Source organism: Parambassis ranga, chromosome 6, assembly GCF_900634625.1.
Source record: "Parambassis ranga chromosome 6, fParRan2.1, whole genome shotgun sequence".
NCBI lineage: Eukaryota > Metazoa > Chordata > Actinopteri > Ambassidae > Parambassis > Parambassis ranga.
The window spans coordinates 1,717,704-1,745,079 of NC_041027.1; the positions used below are offsets into that span (position 1 = coordinate 1,717,704).

General features: G+C 40.8%; 1 protein-coding gene across 1 annotated transcript; it reads left to right on the forward strand.

Moving 5' to 3' along the window:
* The first annotated feature begins 16,762 nt into the window (after positions 1-16,762).
* det1 (DET1 partner of COP1 E3 ubiquitin ligase) lies at positions 16,763-26,301 on the forward strand. Its single transcript, XM_028408292.1, has 9 exons — positions 16,763-17,023; positions 17,370-17,711; positions 17,825-18,091; positions 18,167-18,379; positions 19,125-19,348; positions 23,118-23,247; positions 23,720-23,910; positions 24,689-24,880; positions 25,484-26,301. The coding sequence occupies exons 2-9, from the start codon at positions 17,463-17,465 to the stop codon at positions 25,671-25,673; spliced, it is 1,656 nt and encodes a 551-aa protein (XP_028264093.1). The 5' UTR covers positions 16,763-17,023; positions 17,370-17,462; the 3' UTR covers positions 25,674-26,301.
* Positions 26,302-27,376: the final 1,075 nt, after the last annotated feature.

Below are 27,376 nucleotides of genomic sequence, written 5' to 3' on the forward strand. Positions count from 1 at the left end.
AGTGAGATGCAGATGAAGGTAGCTGACCATCTTTCCCTCTTTACTTAACAATACAGATCCACATGAAACCCTGAGGCTGCCAACCACAGCCAATGCAACACATTCACTTTCAAAGTGGGAGCATTTCAGGGGTAAAAGAAAGGCGAAACACATCTGTTATGCTTGAAGAAGAAGCACGTTGGACTAATGAAAGTCAACAGTATAGGCTACCTCTTGTATGTTACTAACTAACTCGGTGAGATGGTTAGCTTGTTGTGCATCCAGCTATCATGCAACATCTACCATCAGCTCTGCTCTCAGAGGACAGCAAGCATCACAGAGCTGAATTCACTATGTATAGCTTCACGAACCACCTCTACCTCCACTTATCTGTGCAATACCTGTTAATATGTAGACTGCATCCTGCTCTTATTTTGACTCTATTGTATATTTTATTGGTAGTTTATTTTATAATGTATATAATCTTATCTTGTTTCTATGTTGGTGCTGTTGTAATAAACACAATTTCCCATTGTGCGACAAATAAAGGTTTTTCCTAATCTTAACATAGGCATTGATTAACTGTTTGATTTATAATCCAATTAGCCAATTGATTGATTTAATAATAGATTCATAATTAATTGACTGATCGAAATAGTTGTTGGCGGCGGCTGTAGAGGTTGTTTCATATATCACACGTGACAGGTTGTGTCCTCGTTTGGTAATGCAGCGACTTGTCCAGCTGACATACCAAGCTAACGCTAACCACTACACAATCAGGCTGCTAAATTAACCCAACCATGGAGTGGTGGCCTCTTAAGCTGAGTGATTCAATCAAAAATCAGATCGATATGACAGACAACAGCTTGCTGTTTAATGCAAATGACCCGCTTGCTGTATCTCACTGATTCATGTCATTCATTCATTCACTCATCACAAAATGTAAAATGTGCTTTATGCCATTCAAATATTCATCAATTTTCAGGATGAAATACATGAACACATATTTTAACCAACTCTAAACCTACATGAGAGCAAATATTTGCAATTGGATATTTGACTTCTTATTAAAACTGATGACTAGAAATCACTAGAAATAGAAAAATGTTCTTTTTCATAATGTCAGTAAATCCTGCTAACACAGCTCCACAACCACTGACAAGCCTGTTGCACCAGGACACTCTCCTCTTCCCTCCACCCTAATTATTTTCCTCTTTTTTCCCTCCCATCCTCAAGCGACCCCACCACCACCACCACCTCCACCTCCACTTCTCTACCCCTGCTCACCCCCCACCCCCTCTACTTTCCTCCAGCAAATGAAAAGGCCACATCAAACAATGGATTTAGCCCTGCTCCCTAAGTAGATGAGGGGAAGGGAAACAACAGAGGATGAATATACGAATCTGGGTGGGGGGGGGGGTCATTTATGGAGGTGAGTGGCTGTGACGCTCGATGGTGGAAAAAATTTGATCTTTGATGCAAAACTTCACAGTTAAAATGTGACATTTTAGACAGGAAACCTCCAATATTTCCTAATATATACATGTTTTTGTATTGTTCACTTCAAACTTGATTGATTCAATGTAGTTTTTTGTCATTTTCAGATTTGATTTCAGATTTTTAATACTTAAGAGAGGAAACAAGGAAAATGAGACAACATATGAGATAAATGGAGAATGTAAGAGATAAATCCCGTCTTTTGTTTCATACATTTGATGTTAAAGACAATCATCACAAGTAGCCAGGCTGCAGCAGCACAAATATTTTCCCTTTTCTCTGTTCAGTCTTAAAGAGGAGCCACACAAGGCCATAGCAGAGAAACAGGGACACCTTGTTTTCACGGCTTTACAATAAGGCTTTTTGAAGTCACACTGAAAGAGATCTGAAGCCGTAATAAGTTCGAGCAGAGAATCAATCCAGATCTGGCCTCAGCTGCGGTAGAACTGATGCAATGTCAGTCACTCTAGTTGGAGTGAAGTGAAACAGGAGGGAGGAGAGAGGTTAGAGAACAGGAGGAAGAGGAGGAGGAGGAAGAGGAGCAGAAGGTGCAGGGCGAGGAGCGGGGGAGAGATGGCAGAGAGTCTCCCACCAGTGCTGTCACAACCACACGCTTGGCTGTTGTTGCCGCTGATTGTGATTGCTGTTCAAACAAGGCCGACAGCTGCCACAAACATCTCCTGCTTAATATGACACACATTCACCTATAGACACACACACACTGATATTGCTCACATGACGCTCTGCGCTGTCCCGCTTTATGGCACCCTGTTATCTTTCTTTCTTTCTCCTGCTCTCTGATAAGACTGCAGCCGCTGTGATTGCCCTCTGCTTGCTCTCTCTCTATAAAGTATGACAGCTCAATCACTCATCCAATCAAGATGTTCCCTCATTCCTCGTGATGAAATATCACACCCTTGTCATTCTGGTGTTTTGTCCTCAAATAAGTATTTGAGCTTTGGAGAAAGTAGTTACACTAAAGAATTACACTTGGTCTGATTTTAGCCAAAAATCCCATTCACCATCATTCTTTGCAGGCACTGTCCAATCAGTATGCTGGGCATCTACTCAGGCAACACAAAAACCAGTGTAACAACCACCAGTTTATCTTTTAAAAAAACACACTGTCTACAGAGGAGCCGTTTTTTTTTATTATTATTTATTTAAAATCAAACGCTGTTGCCTCCAGTTTCTAGACAATATGCTAAAGCTGATAATGACTCAGGGTAAAAAAAAGGGATTAGTTATGCATTCAAAGCTCGCTCACTCAAACAGTATATAATTCACACCGCTCGTTTCTTCTTCTTCTTCTTCTCCTCTCATCCCGTGCAGATAGCAACAATCGCCACATCAAATGCACCCAGTCTCATTCCTGCTGTGCCATACACCATCCCCCTCACCCCCTCCCCTCTATTTCTGTCCGTCTGTGTGTCACACACACACACACACACTTTATCTTTCTCTTCTCCACAGCAGCAGTTGTACATTATGGAGTGGTAACCAGGCAGCATCTAATTGCAATAATTGGAAGAATGTACCGAGTGGCCTGTTTGAACACCTGTTAGCACTGAATTTCTCTCATGGCTACAGATTGTATGTGCTGTGTCACACCATTTGGTGTGGGCATGTGTGTGTGTGTGTACATGTGGGTGTATGTATGGTGATTGTGAGTCGCACCCGTTCCACAAACACACAGAGACACACACACGGCTCTACACAGGCTCATGTAGAGTTGTGGGTATATGTAAATAGGAAATCCTGGCTGTGCTCCAGTTTCCATTTTGACACCTCAGACCCTGCCAGAAGGAGACTGCCTGTCACTGACACATCCCAAAGCGAATCACCCAGAATAATTTGGGACTTTGACAAAAAAATGAATAATATGCATGATACATCTTGGCCTTCACACTTCTCATGCTGTCACTGCCAGTCTCCTGTAGCTTTTCTTCCCCTCTTTTATCAGCTATAACATGCTGAAATAACACATCGAGGACTGCAGTCAGATGAAGTGAGGAAACATTTTGTCTACGAGGTGATAGCAGGCCCTTTCAGCGATTTTAGGATTCAATCTCCTGTCCTTGCTGTGGGGCACCTGGACAGATGTGTGGAGCTGTCTGCCTCTCCAGTGCTGAAATCTCTCTCTCTCTCTCTTCTGCTTCTTTTCACACTAATAAAAACTGTAATTTCACCACAGCACTGCTTTAAAAGAATTAATTGTAGGTCTGCACAGAGAAACTGTTAAAAGTGGAATTCTGCATGCTTGAAGAGAGAGCCCCTGCAGCAGCTTTTTAAACTGCACTTCATTTTCACCTCTAGCTGCTATCACTTCACACTTTGAACAAAAAAAGAGCTACAGGAGATTTATTGATCCAATCGAACAGTTTCGCCATTGAACTGTTGTCATTTGACCCCCAGGAAGCCCAAACAGGCTACGCCTGCCAGGCAGGCAGGTAGGGCTGATAATCCATCGGGAGGTAACGACGCAGGGGAGCACGCTGCTCTGTCTGCAGGGGACCCAAGATACACAACTTCTTCTTTTTTTCAATCTAATTACTGCTGCCATTATTGTTAAGTGGAGTGCCGTCGGTTTGAGATCGATACAAACACTTGAAGCTGCACTGGTATCAGACATAAGGGCTGAGGCGGACTTAACTTTTTTTTTTAGAGAGAGTTGTGAGGTCTAATGTAACACTTATAAGACTGTACACATGACAGGTTCACCTACCTGTTGATATGTGGCAGGTATAAGTCGTGCTGCATGCGGCCTCGTCACCATCATGTCTAAACCACGGGAGAAAAATCAGACAATCAGCCGCGGGAATTATAATAACCTTTTGATCACATTTGATCCCAACAATCCCCTGAATCCTCCTCACTGTATCCTCACTGTAGCCCTCTTCCCTTCTATTTCGTTCCCTCATAAAGCGAACATGTCGGGTTTCCCCGCGCTCACCTGCTTGGCTGTCAGTCCGGCTCCGCTGCTGCCGTGCGGAATGGAGAGCTGGAGTAGTTGTTGCTGCTGCTGAGCGTCTGGAGAGAGGAGCCCGAGCCTCCGTTGCGCTGCTTGCCTGCACCTTTAAAAAGCCTCCATTGGTCCAATAGGAGGTCTGCCAGCCTGATGGGCCCTGACGTCACCACACCCCACACCTCACCCCCACCCACCCATCAAACTCCCTCCCCCCTTACCCCCCAACTTGATGTGAGCTATAGGAGAAATTATATCAGCATTTCCTCCACATAGAAGGAGAGCTGGAAAAGAAAGATGTTCAAGTCTCCGTGCAAAATTTTGCGTGAATTTTCTATTTCCCTTCTAATAAAACACATAAACATGGTGTGTGTGAGAAGGAGCACTGAAATTACACCAAACACACAGGAGCACCTTCATGTCTTCCCAATAAGACCCAATTTCTTTCTTGACCTGTTATTTTTCACAGCATCCAGTAAGAATAAAAGCCAGCTAAAATTGTTTCTCAAGTGTTGCTTATAATGCACCCAGAAATGGACATAAGGTAGCCTATATCTACATTCAGTACATACAGTGAAAGGGTATATTTAATGTATGTTACTGAATAAGAGGAATTAGACATTGTAATTAATGTAGTTTACAGCGTGGTTTGATCATTACCAAGACCTGCTTAGTATGTTATGTGCTCACAACGCTAACAGGCTGATCTGCAGTCATTCATTTATGTATTTATACACTTAGGTAATGCTAATTTCAATTCAATTCAATTTTATTTATATAGCACCTTTTACAATCAAGATTGTCTCTATATGTGCTTTACAGAGCCTGAACCCAAGCAAACAGGAAGAAACCTTGATCAGGACCCGGCTCATAAGGGAGAACCTTCCTGCTGATAGTCAGCCGGGTAAAGGAGAGGAAGAGGTAGACAGGACAGAGAGGAAAGAGAGAGCGAGAGACATAACATCATACATTACAGAGGACAAATCTGACAGGTTGTTATAATTGTAATGCTGAAAAACAATGTGATGTGTAGTATTTGTTGTTTATCTGATATGTTCTAGTTAATTATTCAGCACTACATAGAAAAGAGCACAGGCAGCTGTTGGCAGTAGACACTGGACTTGTCAGCGGGCCGGATTGAGTCATTTATTATGGATTAATGAATGATATATTCCTATTGATCACTCTAAACTTATGATCAAGTCAAAGTGGTTTTATGTGATTATGAGTCATCATCACTATTGAACCATCAATACACCTTTACCTAAACTTGTGTCTCTTCAACTTAAGTGATGTCATGGAACTCATTTAAGACTAACAGGAGTTTGGGTGTACTGATGATTATTTTGTTAGTTAAACTCAGGTAACCTTTGCTAATGATGAGTTCATCATCACTGAATGGTGAGTGGGTGAGTTTCTTTGTTCGAGTCCGGCTGGGGCCTTTCTGTGTGGCGTTTGCATGTTCTTCTTCCAGGTGCCTGAGCTTCCTCCCACTTTCCAAAGACATGCGTGTTAGGTTAATTGGGAATTCTAAATTGGTTGTAGATGTTGTGATAGACTAGCGACCTGTCTTGTGTTTGTGTTGACAGCAGTACAGGACAAAGTGCATGAGATGAATGATCAGTTGGGTAAAATGTGGAGCTTCACACTCAGTTCATCACATAGTAACAGTTCATTCATTAATAAATCACCAATACTGCTCAACCAAAGCAAAATGGTGGCATATTAATTAATGTGGGAGGTGACTATGAAATAATGTTCCTTAGCTAACATGTGCAAAACATAAAACCATTTTATCAGTAATAGTGATCAATATTAATTTATGATGGATCATTTATTAATTCATAAAGGAGTTAAGCATTATCAATCGGTGGACATCACAGATCACACACATTTTACAGGAATGTTGACAAATGTCAAATATTAGCATGTTACCACAGAGTGAGAGCGAGAGAGAGCGAGAGAGAGAGAGAAATAAAAGATCTGCAGCATTTGGGTGTTATCTTTAGCTTTTCCAAAAATACACTTTAATCAAAAATCCAAAGCATTTACCATGATGAACATTCAGGGCTGCATCATAGTGTGAGAGTCACAGCCTGGAGCGGCAATTATGAATTTATGAATGCAGTCATCAACCTGCATGTGAGATAACCATGAGTATCTGCATTATTATCTCTCATAGCGTTATTGATTAATGAACCCTCCGCTTAAAATTACATCTTCTATTCTTATAGGAGCTCATTTTAACATCATTATGCAGAAACAGATGCAATGATGCTGCTCGTAGATATATATATATATAGTATTAGAAAATATATTTATTTATATTTTTTTACTAAGGTGTAACGCTGTGGTGTGTTGACAAAGCAAAGCAGCCTTATAAATACAGAGGTGCAGTACAGTATGTATGATACAGTGACCCAGATCATCTCTGCTCTCCAGCTGTAAGCTGCAGCTCCATCTGAAGCAAATAAATTGAAAAATGATGTTACATTTCATGTGAACTCTTCTCGCTTAGCAGATGACAGCTACACATAATCTGTCACTGTGTGTCTCCCCGACGGAGTGATGGTAGAACGCTGGAAAAGAGGAGTATTTTCAGGCACAAATGAGCAATTTGTAAGGCCATTGTGTGCTGTGTGCATCATTGTACTTTCTAATTTCCCAGACTCAAAAACCATTGTGGAAAACACTATTGTGTTGTGGAGTGCTTGTTTTTTTTGTTATTTTCTGTGTGTGTGTGTGTGTGTGTGTGTGCTTTTGAAATGGGTCTCCATATACACACACTGCATTGACACACACGCTCGTGCAGATGTTTGTGCCGGGTCTTTTGGGGAACTTGAATGTAACCTGTGTTGGTCTGTGTTCCCTTTCACATATATCTAGGCCAAGTCTGAGTCCTTTCATGTGAGACTGTAGTAGTTTGACAAAGGACAGTGAACAGCGGGGATAACAAGGGGCCACTCTGACTGCGCACTACGAACACAGCACACTGTACTGTTTACAGCTGCCTCTGACATGGTTGATGTGAGACAAGATGGCTCTTTTGACATTTCATCTGGTAAACGGAAATGCACCATACTGACACTGGTGATAAGTCCTGTTTTTATCCTACTAAAATCATTTTACATATCATAAAAGCCACAATTACTCCACAGACATCAATGAACATCTAACTGACGATTACTCTTATATGTGTTTTACTGAAACTAATGTAGTGTCGTTCGTCATGTGCTAATTGTACAAATACTAACTAATTTGACAAAATATTATCACGCATCAGCACACACACACATCAGTGACAAACACACAGCTAAGGAATCTGAAAATGATGTGACATTTGGATGGAATGGAATAACAGATTAATAATGGTCTCCCAAGGGAACATGTGGATAATGTTTTTGTTAAGTGCGACTTTTTTTTCCCGATGTTTTTCATGACCTGCTGTTTTTATTTAATTTTGACAAACAATGCAGTGCTCAGGAAAAATGAAATATCAGGACTGTTATTCAGTGATATGCTTCATAAAGAAACACATTTACATACCATCCATTTTCTTAACCTACTTTGTTCTATGGGTCTATCCCATTAGGTGAGAAGCTGGTACATTCTTTATCCAGGTAGGTAGCCAGTCTAGCACAAGACTAACATAGACAGACGCCATTTACACTCACACACCTACAGCCACTTTAGAGTCCCTAGATACCTTAACATGCACATCTTTGGTATGTAGAAGGAAGAAAGCCGGAGTACCAGGAGAAAACCCAGCCTGATTCGAACCAGAATAGTACCTGGTTAGCACTGCTGCTGTGACATATCACTCTGCACCACTGTGCTGTCCTCACAAAATCATAACAACTCATAAATGGTCCTTCCTCCACAGCCTGAGCGGCTCCACAGCTCCTGCACTAGCACTATGTAACTCCCTGTTCACTATACAGTACCCTACACCTATAGTGCTGTCCAAATGTGTAATGAAAATCATTATATCTATAGTGGAATATATGTATCCCACAATGCATCATAAAAAGTGGTGCACAAGCAATGGTCACTACATAAGCAATATGTACTGTGATGCATACAGCACTATTTATATATCTGGTGGCAATGTGGCATCTTTAAATGATCCTCATATATTGAGGCAGTAAGGTTGTGTGTGTGATTTTGGGTAGGAACACACAGGGACCTACACACCAGCTGTTTTATGGAGTATGTCAGGCATACATAACTATAGCTGCTCGAAGGTGGACCTACCATACAGCTAACTATAATATAAAACATTGTAGTTGGCAATTGTCTGTAGAAGCTAGGGCAAACCAGTGAGGAGGATTTATGTGAGAAAACAAAGAAAAGAAAGCAACCAACTCAATTGGTAACGATATATCAGACTGTCTTATGTTGGTGAGAGCTGAAAGAGGAGAATGGATATTGATATTGATATTTATGGTGATGCCTTGTTTAAGTTGGATTAGTAAGTGTCTGCTCTTTTACATCTTAAAAAGCTGTACATTGTTTGCTGTGAATCTGAGGCCAAGGAGGTAACATCCTTAGCACCCTTAGCACTCTATACTCAAACAGATGTGGACAATTTGGTTTACACTGCACTGTCTTGAGAATGTGCATATGCAATTGAAGGATGTGTGTGTGCTGTATGAGTGAGCATGGGTATGAATGCATTGATGAACCTGTGAAGGAGCATTTGATATGAATGTATATGCATGAAATCAGCCGCCTGCATAGCACTGTTTCTTTGTCTGAGGCAAATGAATGAGCAACACAGATTTGTGTGTTTGTCTCAAGTTATTCAATGTATGGAGAGAATCTCTGGACAGTGTTGTAAATTCTCATGGTTATGGTTGGAGGCTTTACTACAGGTATATAAGTACAGTGATGGTGGGATTGTGCCTAATGTAGAGATAGCAACTTTCCCATTAAACTCCATTGTCTTTATATGAAATCATTTTCAAAGTGTAAGCTAGGTAGCCCTGTGACGTTTTTGCAACATTAGTTAGCTACCAATTCCGAGAATTAAGAAAAATTGATTAAAAATCAGGCTGTGACCAGCTGTGATAAACAGCTGGTGTCTATTAGAACAAAAATCTGCTCACATTTTAACTAAGAGTTTATTAAAACCTGTACATTCCTGCAGGAAGCTTAAGTTTCACTTATAAAATAAAAATAAAGTATTATTTTGTGACTTTTTTTCTCAATAAATTTTGATACTGGACCCAGTTTAACATCAGATGTCCTTTTCCTTGTGTAATTTCTATCTATTCTTTGTATGCGTGTGTTACAGTACATGTACAGTTCAGGACACACTGATCCAAACTACAAATAAAACAGAAAACAACAACACACATGTGAATATTTCTAAATAACAAAAATTGAAGATGCTGAGCTGAGCACCAAACAATAACAGCAATACATGTATTCCTAAAGCTACTATAATTGAGATATAGCGCTTGAAGTGCAGTTTGCCTGAAGTACTGCTAAACATAATTTCAGAGATCTCCCAAATATATAATTCTGTCTGTTTATGAAGAGAGTCCTGTCTGCATGACAACCACTCCAAGTATCACACAAAATGCACACACACACACAGAAACACATACATAATACATAATGTACACCTACGCACAGAGACACACAAATACACATACACACACACCCTTGTCAAAAAAATCTAACTCAATGAGCATTTACAATAAGGACCCTATGCATGGATTGTATTAAAGCCAATGTACTGATGCCGTACCTGTTGGCAGCTGTGTGGCAGGAGCTAAAAATAGAACTTCTTGCTATGAAATAGTTATAAACCATAAAATGAAATACCAAACAGGAGGTAGTTTGATGTTCTAACATGACTCATGTTTTTTCACAGATGAACTCTCCCATCATTTAACGTACCCTCAGACCTGAACTCCAAACTCCAGCCTGACCTCACACACACCCTCTTCTTATTCTCTCTCTCTTCTCACTATCATCTAGATTAAACACCTGCATACACACACACACACACACACACACACGTGACCACACATGTACAAATCCACACAGACAATCATATAAGACCTGATGGTTTTTAATAAGCAACGGGGGCCCCACCCCTGCAGATAGGCGTCTGGTTATGTGCTCCGTAAAGAGCAGCGGGGAGGGCAGAGTCACCTCAGCAGATGGTCCTATCAGTGTTGGGTAAACCAGAGACCAGCGTGGCCGTGTTTGGCTTAACGGCCTATAAGTAATTCATTGTGTTCACTGAGAAGGAGCATCTGTCGACCTCTCGGCCCTGGAGATGCACACACACATACACACACACATACACACTTATGTATAGATGCATAGATAAGACATGAACATTTGGTCACATGTACAAATGCAGGTATACCACACACACACACACACATCTCATTTGTAGTGGTCAGTGCAGGTGGCCTGAGAGAAAGGTTCCATGTGACATGCTCTGATTAGATAACTGCTGATCTTAGTTAATACTCACTAAGAACTCAATTAGCTGCTATGGAGGCAGGTCTGAACACATGAGAGAAAAAGAGGGAAACAGAGATGATGACCTCAACAGCTGCAGCTCAACAGCTGATCCACCACCAAAAAAAACTCCAAACACTGCATTTATATATATATTTTTTACACTAATGGTTCAGGCAGTTTATGTTGTCTGTCTCTTTATTGAATAAACTCTTGTACAATCACACCTCCCTTTTATATTGTCTCTCAGCCTGTAAACAATTTTACGCCTCAACAGCCGGCGCTATTATAATAATGACATGCAAAGGCTATGCTTTTTCACACAAACATCGACTTGTATTGCATTTCTTTATTCACAAGCATGGCTGATAATACCTGCAAACGCGGAGAGTCATTTCAAAGGGACGCTCTGGTGATGGGACCATAATTTCCTGAATTGCTTTTAATTGAAGGCCAAAGACTTCCATGTGAGGGTTTCTTTAGAAATAGAAAACATGAATGATAACATTAATATGAATGGACTGATGACATAATGCAAGGCAAACAAACTGTCAAGTAAACCGCTTTTATAAAAATATTAATTATAACAAGAGGAGCGCTTGTAATGAGAACAATATCAAGTGATTTACATACTGCACATTAGGCACTGAAAGACAAACTTTACATATAAACTTATATATTCTGTCTGCAGAACACAATGCAAGTTGTAGTTTTGTTATGCAGTTGATCAGGATTAGTTGTGTCTGTAATCTAAGTTCGGTGTCACTTCCTGTTTACCTGTCACTGTGTCATATACATTTGCTAAAATCATTTCCTCATTAATGTACACACAGCACCCCATATTGACAGAAAAACACTTTCAATTCAAAGCATTAATGGAGTACCTCTTCTACTGCATTAAATGTTGAATAAATAAATATAACTCAATCAGGCAATAATTTGTAGTTTTTATCTGACTAAAATATATGAAAATTCTAAGAAGAATAACCAAGATATGTTTTTTCCCAGCAGTTTTCATACTGCTGTCAGCATGTACCATCATGCACTGTATTCTGGCCTTTATCACAGTTTTCCTCCCAACAAGAAAACTTTTGGCTGCCCCGCTGTTTGTCAATCATAATTCACAACATTGTGTGGTGCATTTAAATCATAGCTACTGACACGTAATGCAGGGCGGCAAAAAAAGCACAGATGCTGGGTGGGATATTATGTACTGTAACATGTGCAACTGGACTGGCTTTTCAAAGTTAATGATACAACATGTTAGAGTTACTTTTTATTTTTTTTACAAATACCATTTCCAAATACTGCCAGTTGGCTGATGGACATGTTCTTAAAGCACATGGTTGTTTCCTTCAGCTAGCACTCTGCCAAAGGAATAATAACAGAAAAGTGGCCATCGCTCTGCTTTTCAGCTCACACTCTCAAATGGCAGAAATTACAGGCCTGCTTCAGCTCTAGCTGTTGAGACTGGGCTCTAATGTGTACAGCCGCTCAGTCCCCCCACCAAGGCCATTCGCCCCTGACTGAATTGGGAAAGTGAGAGGGTAGTGAGGCAAGTTCAGGTGACCTCTTTTAAAGCTCCTCCTTTGAGCATGCTCTCTTTTTTTTGAGGTGGGGGCAAAAATGGCAAAATAATTGTGTTCCTGACTTTTCATCTTGTGCTGCTAACCTGAGTGAGGAGAAAGTTTGACCCCCATGGAAAGAGTTGACCGTGTCCTGTTCATGATCAGTCCTCTCTTAATGACTGATGTTTGTTGTGCATGCACATCATGACTATGTTATGCACTTAAGTAGTGGGGAAATGCAACAGGAAGTCAGACAAAAAAAAAAACTGGGACGTGAGTCTGTCAGGATGAAATAGTAATTGTGAAATGGCAATTTTCTATTTGTTTGCTATGACTAAGAAAATGAATGGATAATTGAAATTTTTCACATAAGTACAGATGCACACATAATACACACACATGTGCTAAACAAAGGCCCTGCATTTTCACCATCCTTCCTTTTTCCCCCTTGGTAACTCACATCTAAAATTATGCCTCACTTGAAGTAAATTGAAATTGAAAATGTGGAACATTTAGCAGGAGGGTTCCCTTATAACCAATTATATACAAGGACCAGAGTACGGCTTCCCAAGGCTGAGGGAATATTTTCAGCTAAAAAAATAACAGGAGGCTGGAGAAAATGTATACTATTAATTGAGAATGATGTGAAAATTAATTCCACTTCACCCCACAAAAAAACAATGGAGTTGAATGAATGTTGCAACTTCACACGATGCAAAGCGTGATCGCCTATTCAGAATATTCAGGTTCAAATGACTGTATGTGTGTTTGTGTGAGGATTCATGGAAAAGCAACAGGTCCGAGGCAACAGGAGGCGTGTCTTGTCACACATGGCCTCTTCCTTCCTCTTCACACAAGAGGAGTGGTGTCAAAGGTCAGCTGGCTAAGACTGACTTACAGCTGAGCCAGGACGTCCTTTAAAAAGACACCCACACCATTAGCTGAGAGAGCAGGGTCAGATTATAAGACGTATTATATATGAGTGTCAACTGTCATTTATTTGATAGTGAAACAGTGGTGGTGTTTCAACCTTTAGTGTGCATGTTTTGTGTGTGTGTAATGAATGCTGTCCCATGTGCCCATGGTGCATGTTTTGTGGCATTACAATGATTTTTCTTTTATTATTTTTTTTTTTCTGTCCATGCTATGACTCACTCCTATTTGCAAAGTACCGTATGATATGAACATAGGTGTGATTCTTTCAGGTTGCATCAGTTCAGATTGAATTTGATGGTGTCCAGGGCAGCCTGGCCTTTTGCCTGTTTTTTTATTGGTGCAAAGGATGCGTCATGATTTTTAACTGCCGTGGAAATTGCATAGTAAATATACAGAGAAGAATTTAACTTTAGCTTAATGTCACACTTTCTTGTTAAAAGTAATAACTGATGCACAAACATTTGTATTCTCACACCATATTCTGTGACCTATCAGAGGCAGAATCACCTGCAAACATCACACACTCATGTCAGCAGTGTTTCTGTTTTACTCTTATTGTGGGAAAAGACAAAAATGTTTTCGTTGTAGTTACTCTACAAGTTGCTATTAATATGCATTGTTACCCGGTTAACATAAACATTAATTGTATATATTTTTTTGCACTCGTATAGATATGGAGAAATTAGTGTTTTAAAAATTAATGTATATTTGAACAAAATAAGAGGTTAAAAAAAATAATAAACAAATACATAAAAAAACTGCCTATCCTCCTAAAAAACATAACATATTTATGGAATTTTAATAATAATAGTTATTATTATAATGTTTATGCAGCAAAAAGGAGCTTTGTAAAGTCTCACTGGTCTGGGTAGACATGTTACCATGATAAGAAATAAAATATTTATGAAGATTCTCAGTCATCTGGGTCAAGAACTTAATGCAGGGCAACTAAAATTTGTAGTTTGTTAGAGTAAAAACAGAAAATGGTTGTTGCTGTCATAACAGAGAACACAAAAGTGTTTACCCCAAACCATTTTATTTTAAACTTATAAGTTACAAAGAACCAACTGTGGCTGAAAGCAGTCATCTGGAATGCCTCACTCTGCCCATTGCTCTCTCCTCTGTGATGCTGAAATACTACCACGTTCACTTCATTTGATAAGTGAGAAATACCAGCATCACAGGGTTAGGTGTCCCTCACTCCTCCACCCCATGCTGGGTTTCTGTTCATTCATTGCAGGACACGCAATAAAATTCACCTTCTCCTTCTCCTCTCCCTGTCTCTTCACTTTACACCTCTCTCTCACACAGCCCAGAGCTCAGACACTCCAGAGTGCTGAGGAGGCTGCATCAAACTGGCCCGTCATAATGCATTGTGATCACTGTAATTTCTCAAAGGAGGAAAAAAAGCAGAAATCAACCACTGCCACAAAAGACATGAAAAGTTCAGGTGCATAAGGATTGGAAAGTTGCATTGTTAAAATGTCCTATTGTGCTCTGAAATTACGCTGGATCGAAAAGTTAAAAGCTTTTGTTAAATGCCAAACACAACTGTCTGCATAAAAAAGATGGAAGAACAGGTAAAACAATGTATTTCTATTTTCTCTTCCAGCGTTGAGTAACCTTTTCTTGGGAGCTTTATCAAGTCAATGAATTTGCTCTACACTTTTTTTTTTATCTCTAATGTAAATGCTCTTTGAGAATTCTTTCCATTTGTTCTGATGATAATAATAATAATAACTACAATCGCAGACTTTTTTCTTCAACGCCATAATTTACTGTTCCAAAACAGGATTCCTTTTACATTTTTTTTTAAAAATATACAAGGTGAGCTATAAGGCCTGCTTTTCTTTACTATCCGTGATTTCTCTTAATGACTGAAAAAAGGAGCAATTTAAAGTTTCTTCATTTTGGGGCAGGAATAAGAGGAGAGCACACAGTTAAGAGCAAATGTCTGTTTCACCTGGTGGAGAAAGAGATGTAAACAGGAGCAGGGAGAAAAGACGCCATGTATCTCTGAGCTGTAAAAAGCCCAAGAAGATGAAAAAAAAAAGATCTTAAATAAGCACTGTGTCTTCTGGCAGATAGGCTTAAAAAGTGTATAAAAACACTCAGATGCTGACTCTCCATCTCTCTCCTACTTCATAGGCTGATGCTAAAAGCTGAGGCGAGTGTCCTGTGTGGTGAGCGGTTTATTAGAGGGAAAATAGCACAAGAACAACCAGTGGATAGTACAGAGTTTCTATTTTGAATTACTCCTGTGCGGGTTATTGCTGGCATCACACAAACAACCTGTATACACACACACACACGCTCACACACACACACACACACACACACACACACACACTCACACATATAATTTTATACGGCTGAGCACACAAACACAAGTACCGCTCAACATCCTGAATGCAAACATCACACTCAGCCTCACATCTTGAAGCAAAGGTTTAATCAGACATGGCTGAAAAGGAAAATGCCATTAGATTTAAAAGTGGATAATTTCACATTCTTCTCCATTCATTTCTTCATTTTTTCTTTTCAAATTGGCCTTTTATGCCCACTACATGTGCTTTTATGGAAAATTACAACATTTAATCGAGACTCTTGGTCAGAGATAATTGCACAAAGAACCATTAGCAGTCTTCCAAGACCAAACGTACTCCGGGCATTTTTCCTTTTCTTTTCATAATGTAATTCTCAATCTGTGAGAACATGCTTCATAGAAAGAGGATAATCATGATTTAATTATCTATCATTATGGGGAGCAAATCGCAGGTCACCTTTGGTCCACGTACATTACATGCTCTTATAAACAAATCAATTAAATGAAATAGGCTAAACAAACAAGACATACATGCTACTGTAGATACAGTGTGACCGAAGGTTCTGTTGTTTTTCCCCTGCCAATTTAGTCGAGGCAATTATAATCATGTTCAAAGTTTTCTGGAGCACTTGTGCTGCTCACCTGCAAACCCACCTACTGATCAGCAAATTGGTACTTCAGTGAAATCAGCAGGTGTGCTGCTATAAGGCTTTCCTCAAAATGCAGTCCACTGCAATTACCCACTTAAAATTGTATTCAGTAAAATGGCACACTGGGATGCTCAGAAATGTATTTTTATCTTGGGTCAATCTACTAACATTGCTGCATGTGCTTTAGGCTTTCTCAGCTGCCTATACACTGTACATGCTGTCAGAACCTCAGTTTGATTATTAGACACCATTGATCCAGGTTGCAATACTACTTTCCACCTGAGGCAAAAGTGGGGACGCTGTTTTATAAAGCAGCCTCTGAGCGGTGCTGCCTTCTTCTTCTGCGTTTCCTCCACACTCACAACAAACACAGCGGTTCCTGGCAGACGAATCTCTGGACAAACGTGACAGGTTACATTTACTTTTGGACTTTCAAGAATAAACGAAGCTCCATATTGAAATCTGAGGAGCGGAAGGTGCTTAAGTGGCGTAGTCAACTTACTCTTTCATCTAATTAAATTCGTCTTTTTATTGTGGAGTTCGTCGGGCAAACTTGCCAACGGCTTTTGCTAACACAGGCAACTTGGAGGAGCCAGACAGTTTTTGTCAAGGACAACAAGTAAGTGCCAGCTTAACATGTGAAGTGTCCAACGCTGTAATAAAAGACTAGCTTTGATAGTAAGTGCTATTTTTAGACTAAGTACCCTTATGTGGTTTCTCCGTTTCCACAGACAGCTCCCAGGGAGCCACACTGCTGTTACTGTTGTTCTGTTACAAATTGTATCTACCTCTGTCTAACCTATCGCTTATCACGAGTAATACAAAACTTGTGTACAAAACCACACGTGAAAAAACTGACAAAACCTAAATTCACATGAACTGCAAAAAAACCCCAAAACGTTTCTTTAGTTACTTATAAGTCGTTTAGTTTTTGCTCACCTTTCCCATTTTCCTTTATAAACCAGGTAACAGGACTGATGTGGCCTTGTGTCTGTACTCGTACTGTACTTTGAAGCTGCAAACTAAGGAGGGTGTTTGAGACCTTTTCCACTGTAGCGATGGACGGGGACTTCCCAACCTTAAAGCCGAGACGCATCCAGAACCAGAATGTGGTCCATCGCCTTGAGAGGCGTCGTATCTGCTCGGGTAGGCCTGGAGCCCACTGGTACCGAGTGCGCTGCTTCCACCAGAACTTGTTCCCTAACTTCACTGTGGTCAATGTGGAGAAGCCACCCTGCTTCCTCAGGAAATTCTCACCAGATGGACGCTGCTTTATAGCCTTTTCTTCTGACCAGACCTCCCTAGAGGTAAGAGGGTGTCTTTTTTTAATCTCCCTGTTTTTCAACAGCGAAATAACTACTAAATGTATAAGATAACGAAGCTATATACATTTTTTTTTATCTCTGTGTTCTACTGACAGATATATGAATATCAGGGCTGTCAGGCGGCTCAGGACTTGCTGAGGGGCCAAGAAGGAGAGACTCTTCTTACAGCCAACGACCAGCACTCCCTCAACATTAGAGGCCGTCTGTTTGAGCGATTCTTTTCTTTGCTCCATGTTACTAATGTGGCTTCAAACGGAGAACACCTCAACCGGGAGTGCAGCCTCTTCACAGATGACTGCCGCTATGTCATTGTCGGGTCAGCTGTTTATGTCCCTGAGGAGCCACCTCCGTACTTCTTTGAGGTAATGACCTGCTAAATTTACCTCCATACATTTATTTTGTATTGCTTTTTTTATTCACCTTTTATCTCCTGTCAGGTTTATCGCAACAATGAATCTGTGACTCCCAACCCTCGGTCACCTCTAGAAGACTATTCCCTTCACATCATCGACCTTCACACAGGCAGGCTGTGTGACACCCGGTCCTTTAAGTGTGACAAGATCATCCTGTCGCACAACCAGGGTCTTTACCTCTACAGGAACATATTGGCTGTGCTGTCAGTCCAGCAGCAGACTATCCATGTGTTTCAGGTAAATCACAATCACTTTAGATTTTAATACCACATTGCACTGTGGGTGCTAGTACGCACACAGACTCCCACCGTCGGACAGAGAACTTGTGTTGCTTTGTCCACCGTTGCTCATTACATGCTAGTTGGATAACCTAGCGTAGTCTTAGAGTTCAGGCTAAGCTAACGTAACTGATGTCCTTGTTTTTATTTTATTTTTGCCATTGAAAAATGCTATTTACTTCCCGCTCTGTAAGACATGACGGGACCTTCGGCTGCTTTGCGCACGATTGGACCCAGAGTGGTGTGGGTCTCCTGCTGCGTGAAGCTACAGAGACTGACCGGCTGTGGGCGAGTTGAGGCGGGGGAGGAGGCCAAGGCTGCTGCTTGTTGAGGACAGTAGCCTGACTGCAGAATGATTTCACGTCACTCTCCAAAAGTCACCAGAGAGAGTCACTAGCTGCTTTTGATTTAAAAAAAAAAAAAAAAAAAAAGTTTTGAAAAGTCGCCAAATGTAGCGAGAGAGACGCCAAGTTGCCAACACTCGTCTATATGCTGTGGTAAAAATGCCTCCCTGTATTACTTGATGTGCATGTCCAGAACTGAACAGAACACGCGCCCGAACCGAAACACATGTACCAAACGGTTCTGATTTTTTTTCCTGAACCGTCCCACCCCTAATTGTTACATGAATAAACTGTACAGCTACAACAAAGCTGAGAAAAATGTATCATCTTTCTGTTTATTTTCCCTGATGTCTTTTCCAGGTAACTCCAGATGGAACATTTCTGGATGTGAGAACAATCGGTCGGTTTTGCTATGAGGACGATCTCCTCACTCTCTCGGCTGTTTATACAGAAGCTCAGGCTGAGAGCCAGCCTGGCTTCCCTCGCCTGTACACGGACAAAACCATCAACTCTCTCAAGCATAGGCTGCTAGTCTACCTGTGGAGGAGGGCTGAGCAGGACGGCAGCGCCACTGCCAAAAGAAGGCAAGAATTTTTGTCTACACATTTCCACTATTGTGGAATGGCATGCTTGTTAAAGTGATACTTTGTAGTTATTTCTCTTAAAAATGCAAGGTGATGGCAACTCACAACAATGTAAATGGTCCTTACTCCATTGTCTAAATGGGTCAGCAGCACCTCCACTAGCACTATGTGCCTCTTGTCTGAGAAAACAAAGAATAGAGGGCAAACTGACAGAGCAAGAGCTTGGACAAGAGTGATTATTGGACACATTATTGTGTTCTCATAAATGCTATCTAAAGGCCCATTTATCCTCTTTCTGCTGCACAGGTGCAGATGAAAAGGAGGAGGGGGCACCTACTTTTCTAAATGTAATCTGTGTACTTATTTTACTGAATATATGAATTTGTGTATTTTTTTAAATATTTTTTCTGTCTTTAAATACAAAATTGGATGCTAACGATAGTTAAAACCTGACCTACAAAAGGGAAAAATCTTAAATTATTGCATAAACAAAACAAAACTACCAAATAATAATGTGTTACCTAGTGTACACACCCTAATGGATACTTGCCAAAGATTTATCTTGAAATAAATATTAGGAATATATATATATATATTTATAAATATTTGGTTGCGCCACCTGACATTTCTTGCTTGTGACGTTGAAAAAAACTGTTAAAATATGAGTTAAAACAGTTAGAAATGTTATTTAATAAATGAGATTTGTTTAAACACATTATTCTGGTCTCAAAAATATGCATTACGTTATTTAAAAAAAAACTTTTTAAAAATTTTAGAAGCTTGATTTGTCAATGACCCATTAAGATAAATTTCTTATTAGTGTAGTGTTTTTGTATCCTGATTAATCCTTTCCCATTCTTTATTTTGGTGAATATCTGAAGCTTCTCCAGATTTCATGGTCTCCTGACATGGACTCTGGTGTTTAGTACCCTACAGATTTTCAATCAGATTTAAGTGCAGGTCAGTCGATAATGTTCACTTTGCTCTCCTGGAGGTAGTTCTGCTCTCTATGCTTCAGGTCATTGTCATGTTGGAAGGGAAAACCACAGCCAAGACCCAGTTTACTGCTGACTGCTTCAGTTTTTCTTTGATATATTCAGATGGTTTCCTTTTTCATGATTTCTTGCACCTTGACAAGATGCCAAATTTCAGACACTGAAGCATCCGCACAGCATTATACTGCCACCACCATGTTTGGCTGTGCTGCTTGTTGCTTGGCTTCTAAGTCTTTTCCTGTGCAGGACTTTACTGACTCTCTTCACTTCAGTTCCAGAATGAATCATTCCCTAGTGACCTAGCAGTTTTAGGCTCTTTAGACACATCTCTTGCTCCTTGTCCTTCCATCACCTTCCAAATGTTTCTCTTCCCACCTCAGCCAGTCTTCCTGGAAAACTTCTTAATAAAACTTCTCTCATTAGTTGTTGAAACTGGGAAGCACTTTGATAAACTTGTATGTTTTTCTCCTTTGAAAAAGTTAACAATCCCTTAACCCCCATTTCTCAACTTATTGCTTTACAAATGTTAAGATAAAACATTACTTGTTACACACTGTGTGTGTACTGCAAGATACCAATCCACACAGTGCAAATCAAACACGTACAGGGTCACTCAGATAAAGCATAGACTGCATAGTATCATTGCACAACACTGATTTGAGCTATGGCTAAACAAAGAGGACAGTCTCTAGGGGCTGATAATATTAGCTCTGGAAAAACTTACTCTGTGCAAATTAAAGTAATTAAGGCTTTCTCAGGGGAGATGCTATGGTAAAAATGTGCTTAAATTCCCATGCTGTTTTAAACCGGGATTGGGAAATATTTGAAAAAGAACAACATTTTCAAAGGTGGCTAATCATTGTGTCTCCAGCTGTAATTAGCATTTTGCATGGGTGTATAAAAAGGCACTAGTGGATGTACCTGAGTGTTCTATTAGGAACATATGGTACTATCAGGTCCTGCAGATATAATGGAGCTAGTCCATGTAGAACCTTGTAGATAAGGAGAAAGATTTTAAAGTTTATTCTTGACCCCAGCCAGTAAAGAGAGCCAGTGAAGAGAAGCTTAGATGGGGGGATATATGATCCCTTTTCCTGATTCCTGTCAGAACTCTAGCTGCTGCGTTCTGGATTAGCATTATATGTCACATTATTGGATATAATTATTGCCTGCAGTTCTAATACAGTGTAATATAGTGTGTCCCTATCCCTATATGTAAAACCAGGGTGCCCCCAGTAGAATTGAATAGAATAGAATTTATTAATCCCTTTGGGAAGGTCCCTCAAGGAAATTCGGGACCAGGGATTCAGTAATGTGACTACCTGTCACATTGCAGATCCCAACAATGCTGATGAGAACTTTTCTGCTTTTTCTTAAACATCATCATCCTTAGTATCATCATCAGATCAATATTATGGTCTATTAAGGACAAAGATTAAAGATTCAAAGCGTTTATTGTCATATGCAAAGTAAGGAAACTGGTTTCCCTTTAGAATGAAATTCTTACTTTGCTGCTCACACTGAATGCCATAAAGGTTTAAGAAAGACAAAATAGAATAATTTGCAAAAGAGCAATTTGAATAGCAAAAAGATGCAAATAAGTACACAAAATATAAACTATGCAAGTAAATGAAGCTATATACATATAAATGTGCATGTGTGCTACATCAGCTAATGAGTTAAATCAAGTTTACAGTAGGCATTTTTAGCATTTCATAGTGACGACCAAATGCTTTGTAGCCTTCTTTGTAGCCCTCTCATTCCTGTGTGTTTGTTGAGGCTTGTGATCCTCTTTGTTGCTGCTACTGTAGCAATATAATGTAGGCATCAGATAGAACAAGAAAGAACATTTAATAAAAATATCTTCTTTTGCACAAAATTGTATTACATATATACTTACTGTCAATTCAATTCAATTCAATTCAGTTTTATTTATATAGCGCATTTTACAATCAGAAATTGTCTCAAAGCGCTTCACAGAAACTCAGAGCGTGAGACCCAGAACCCGAACCCCCCTAAGAGCACTGTGGCAAGGAAAAACTCCCTTTAAGAGGAAGAAACCTTGAGCAGGACCCGTCAACTCAAGAGGGAACCAGTCCTGCTGCCAGTCGGCCGGGTAGAGGAGGAGAAGAAGAGGGAGACAGGACAGAGAGGATGAAGGAGAGAGAGAGGAGAAGAAGAGGGAGACAGGACAGAGAGGATGAAGGAGAGAGAGAGGCGCAAACATGATACAAACATGATACAGTACAGAGCAAACATGACAGCAAGATGAAACAGTGATTATATTATAATGGATATCTATATATATCGTCAGTCCATAAGTAGGAATAGTAATTTGATAGTAATCAAAGCAAAGATGAGCAGCAGGGGCTAGTGAAGTCGATGAGCACAGGAGAGATCAGGGGCCGGACTGCAGGTCAGCATGCAGGTCTTGAGACCTGCAAAGAGAGAGAGCGAGAGCGAGGCACAGAACTACAAGGAAGACAGTAAACACAGATTATGAGACGATATTACCCAGTATGAGCCAGACTAAGGAGAGTAGAGGAGAGGTCAGAGGGTGAGGGGGAAACTGCTCAGAGGATCGTGTTTGTGCCCCCGACAACGCAGGGCAAGAGAGCCTTCACGGGCCGGACTGCAGGTCAGCATGCAGGTCTTGAGACCAGTGTGAGCCAGACTAAGGACAAGGAGTAAAGGAGAGGTCAGAGGGTGAGAGGGAAACTGCTCAGTGGATCGCAATTGCATATTTAGCTCATTTTTTTTCTTTCACTTATCAGATTTTTCCAGTTTTTTGATCAGCTAAGACGGTTGAGGATGTGGAAGATGCAGCTGTTGGATGAGCATCATCTCTTCATTAAATACACCAGTGAAGATGTGGTCACACTCAGAGTCACAGACCCCTCACAGGTAGAAACACACACACACACACACTCAGGACCTTGTGTGAATTCCTTCCTCTGCTCTTTTGTCACTCTCCCCTGCTACTCACCTCCTGTCTTTTGTAAATGCTGTATAACAGGAATTCCTTTTTCACGTATCCAAGGACACCTTTGTCCAGCAGATTCTCTTCGGCTCTCATTCATGGTTGACAACCAATAGATCTAATTAATGTTAAGTTTGAAACTTCATATCTGCGGCTTCTGTAGATGCTGTAAACATGAAAGGTTAGCCATTTTCATCACACCACTAAAGAAAATATGTAATATAACTTAATATATAAACATTTTTCTTATGTATATTGTATTGTATATTGTAAACAAGCATAAAGGCCATAGTTACACACAAATAAATGCCTCTGTATTCATTACTGGACGTGTTTGTTTATGTGAATACAGAAAAAAAATACACTTTCTCCATGCCTCCTTTGCTTCTGCAACAGCCATCCTTCTTTGTCGTTTACAACATGGTGTCCACGGAGGTGCTGGCTGTTTTTGAGAACACATCGGACCAGCTGCTGGAGCTTTTTGAGAATTTCTGTGATCTGTTCAGAAACGCAACCCTTCACAGCCAGGCTGTCCAGTTCCCCTGCTCTGCCTCATCCAACAACTACGCCCGGCAGGTCCAGAGGAGGTACTGACAGTCAAATTTAAATAGCACAGAATATCTGCCTGTTACATTAGTGTGGTTATTTCTGAATCAAAGATCAAACTGCACTTGGTCAGAAAATGATACGTAGCAGCTGCAATCGCCTAGGAGGAGAAGGAAGATAAGGAAGATGAAGGAGTTTTAGGACTTAATCTGGGTATAGAAGAGAGACATGAAGAGAGACATTAAGAGGGCCAGTGTGGCTGGAGGAGCTTTGATTGAATTTGGTGGTTGGACTTCCCAGTATAGGTGACAACATTCTCTATGTAGGGTGAGGCAGGGAGAGGAGAAAGGAGGAGAAGATAAAGGACAGTTTGACCAAGGGAAAGAGCTTAGAATTGGATTTTAGAGTGGTGAAAATTGATGTCAGGAAGAGAGAGAAGAGAAATTGAAAGCTGGCAAGCACATTCAGCAAACCAATTCAATTGGCTAGCAGCAAAGCCTAGTTCAGAGGTTTCAGTCTGCCACAAGCCAAGTGGAGGGAAACCAGTAAGACTACAGATATTGTAGGACAAAACAGTGTGAGAGCCCATCTGAGAAATATCGATGTTGACCTTAAAATAGTGAAGGGAACGTGGGGTGAACAGAAAAGGGGAAGTGAGACCACTACTGCTGAGTGCTGGAAATGTGGAGTGAAAGTTTGAGCCTACAATTTATCCACAAATGTCTCACATAGATTGCTAAACACTTTATTTTTGTGTAGAAATGGAGGCTTTAAAGCTGTTGGTGGAGAATTATTCTCTGAAGTTTGTCTGTGCTTCAGATTTAAGGACACCATAGTGAATGCCAAATACGGCGGCCATACTGAAGCAGTACGTCGGTTGTTGGGTCAACTGCCTATCAGCGCCCAGTCGTACAGCAGCAGCCCTTACCTCGACCTCTCCCTCTTCAGCTACGATGACAAGTGGGTGTCCGTGATGGAAAGACCCAAGACTTGTGGAGATCACCCCATCAGGTAAGGGCTCCCGTCAGGATGAATGAGCATACTAATCAGGACACATTACCAAATTATTGCATGTATCACTTCAGCCCTTCAGGCATTACAGTATGACCAAGCACCACATCGCTACATTTAATTTTTGAGGATATAGTTTACCTCTGTAATGTCACATTTAACCCTTAACTAGATGAACTTTCCACTAGAGGAGTCAGCCCCCCACAGACTCCCATCTTAAAATGTCCAGCTTTACAGAAGTAAAAACTGAATAAAGACTAGAATCTACTTTTATAAGTGAGATTTAAGATATATATAAATTTGAGAGTTATTATACAACAATGACCAGGTTTAGTTTAGTTTTGGTTTTGCTTCCTGCAGACCAACTAATACAATATGTTTTGTCACTGTTAATGAGAAGTTCTGCATTTTGTGAAGCAGATTTTGCAGTTTTGAGAAGATTACTGCATGAATAAGGTCATCCACAGTCTTGTAGGAACGCCAGCTTCTAGCTCCTTTGAAGGAATAAAGGGCAGGCAGCGTGGCATAATGTAGCACCAGAAACCAGCAGACAAGGCCAGACGCAGAGTTTGACGCAACCACTCCATTTCTCTTACCTTTTAGGTTTTACGCACGTGACTCTGGCCTGCTAAAGTTTAAGATCCAGGCAGGCCTGCTCGGGCGGCCCGTTAATCATGCCGTGCGCCGTCTCGTTGCCTTCACTTTCCACCCCTTCGAACCATTCGCCATCTCTGTCCAGCGCACCAACGCAGAGTACGTAGTCAACTTCCACATGAGACATGTCTGTGCATGAGGAGCTTGTGCATAAGTGGAAGCACAGTTGGAGACAAAATGCAGGCCTGTTGGGCGTCCGTTAACAGCTACTGGTGACAATACAACAAACATGTCCACCATCAGGAGGCACAAAACAATTTGTTCTGTTAGTCGCTCTCTCCACCTCCAGAGAAATCAGCAGTCTTTTCCTCTGCATTCTTCTCCTGATGGAAACCACTGTTCCTCTCCTCTTTTCCCCGCCATCACACAGTGGTCACTCCACCTCTGCCCCTCCTCCCCCTCAGCAAGAAGGCAGCAATTCTGCCTTTTCCTTCTGCCTCCACTTTCCCCCTTCCTCTGCAGAACAAAGAGGGACCTGTAGGGAGGAGAGGCTGGAATAAGTGTAAATGGAGATGTGGAGAGAGTGATCGATATGCAACAGAGGTGGGATCCGTAGGTAGCCGGACCTCTTAGAAGGAACTATAGGTGTTTTCTTTTTCCTACCGTGCACATTCATATCCAGATTGCTTATCCAGTTGGTCCGTGACCTGCAGTTCGCTAAACTTTCTTAATCGCTCATGGAAAGAGGTTTTATTTTATATCATTTTTACACTTTTTTATATGTTACTGTTTGTATATATTTTATGACAATAAAAGTGTCTAATTTTTTTTCTCACTGTGATTATTTGATGAAGTGAAACTTTATTCTTAAACTTTATTCATACAGAAGAGAAAAATTGGAACACAAGGCAGAATTCTGTCACTTCATTTTCTCATATTTAATTTGAGCACTGATTTCTACAGTGTATAGAATCATAACGTCCATCTGTTCTCCACACAAACGCACCAGACATCTGCTTAAGCCAAACTGTGTTATAAAAACACCTATAGATACACACACATCTACAAATATGCAAATGCACTGACACATCCTTCTGCATGTGAACATGCATAATGAACGCAAAGGCAAAAGGCCTAGGCAGCTGCAGAGAGGTCACAGTGGTATGGGAAAGCAGGTGCTGAGGGATTAAGTGTTCTCCTGGCCTCTGGTTACACGCTGCGGTGGACATGGGAGGTTTGGGTGTGTGGCAGACCAACAGGTTTAAATCAAAAAGAAAAAGGTATTTAGGAAGATGATGGGAGATTTGCTGAGAGGAGAGGGGGGACCAGTGTGAGTGCACTTTTATTTAGCTGGAGTAAATACTATCTTGTAGATCAAGGCTTAAGGAGGACATGTTATGTCATTGTCATTATAGTGTGTTTGTGTAAGCTGGTGTGTGACAACAAGCTGTGATAATCAACTAATTACAGGAAGCGCACACAGCAGGCGCAGACAGGCCTACATATAGGGGGACACCATGTCTGTGGTCCTCCTCTCTGCAAACAGGTTGCTGGTAGAAAACACGCAGGTTTCAGTGAGTGTTTTAGTTTAGTGCTTTCTCGTTTGTCTGCTGCTTTATTACCTAAAGCAAGCCGCTGGAAGCTCCTGCTCTCCCCACAGATGTTTAAAAGCCAATATGGATGCTGTGCGATTTACAGCTGCTGCCCTCGGTGAACACAGAAAATACATTACAACATGAGGCTGGTGCCTCCCAGTACTTGGTACAATAACAAATATGTTGTATTGTAGGGGACAGCAGTGGCGCAGTGGTATAGCAGGGTTGTCCAGTAACCAGAAGGTTGGTGGTTCCTAGTCACTGTTGTGTGTTCTTGGGCAAGACACTTCACCCTAGCCTGTGGCAC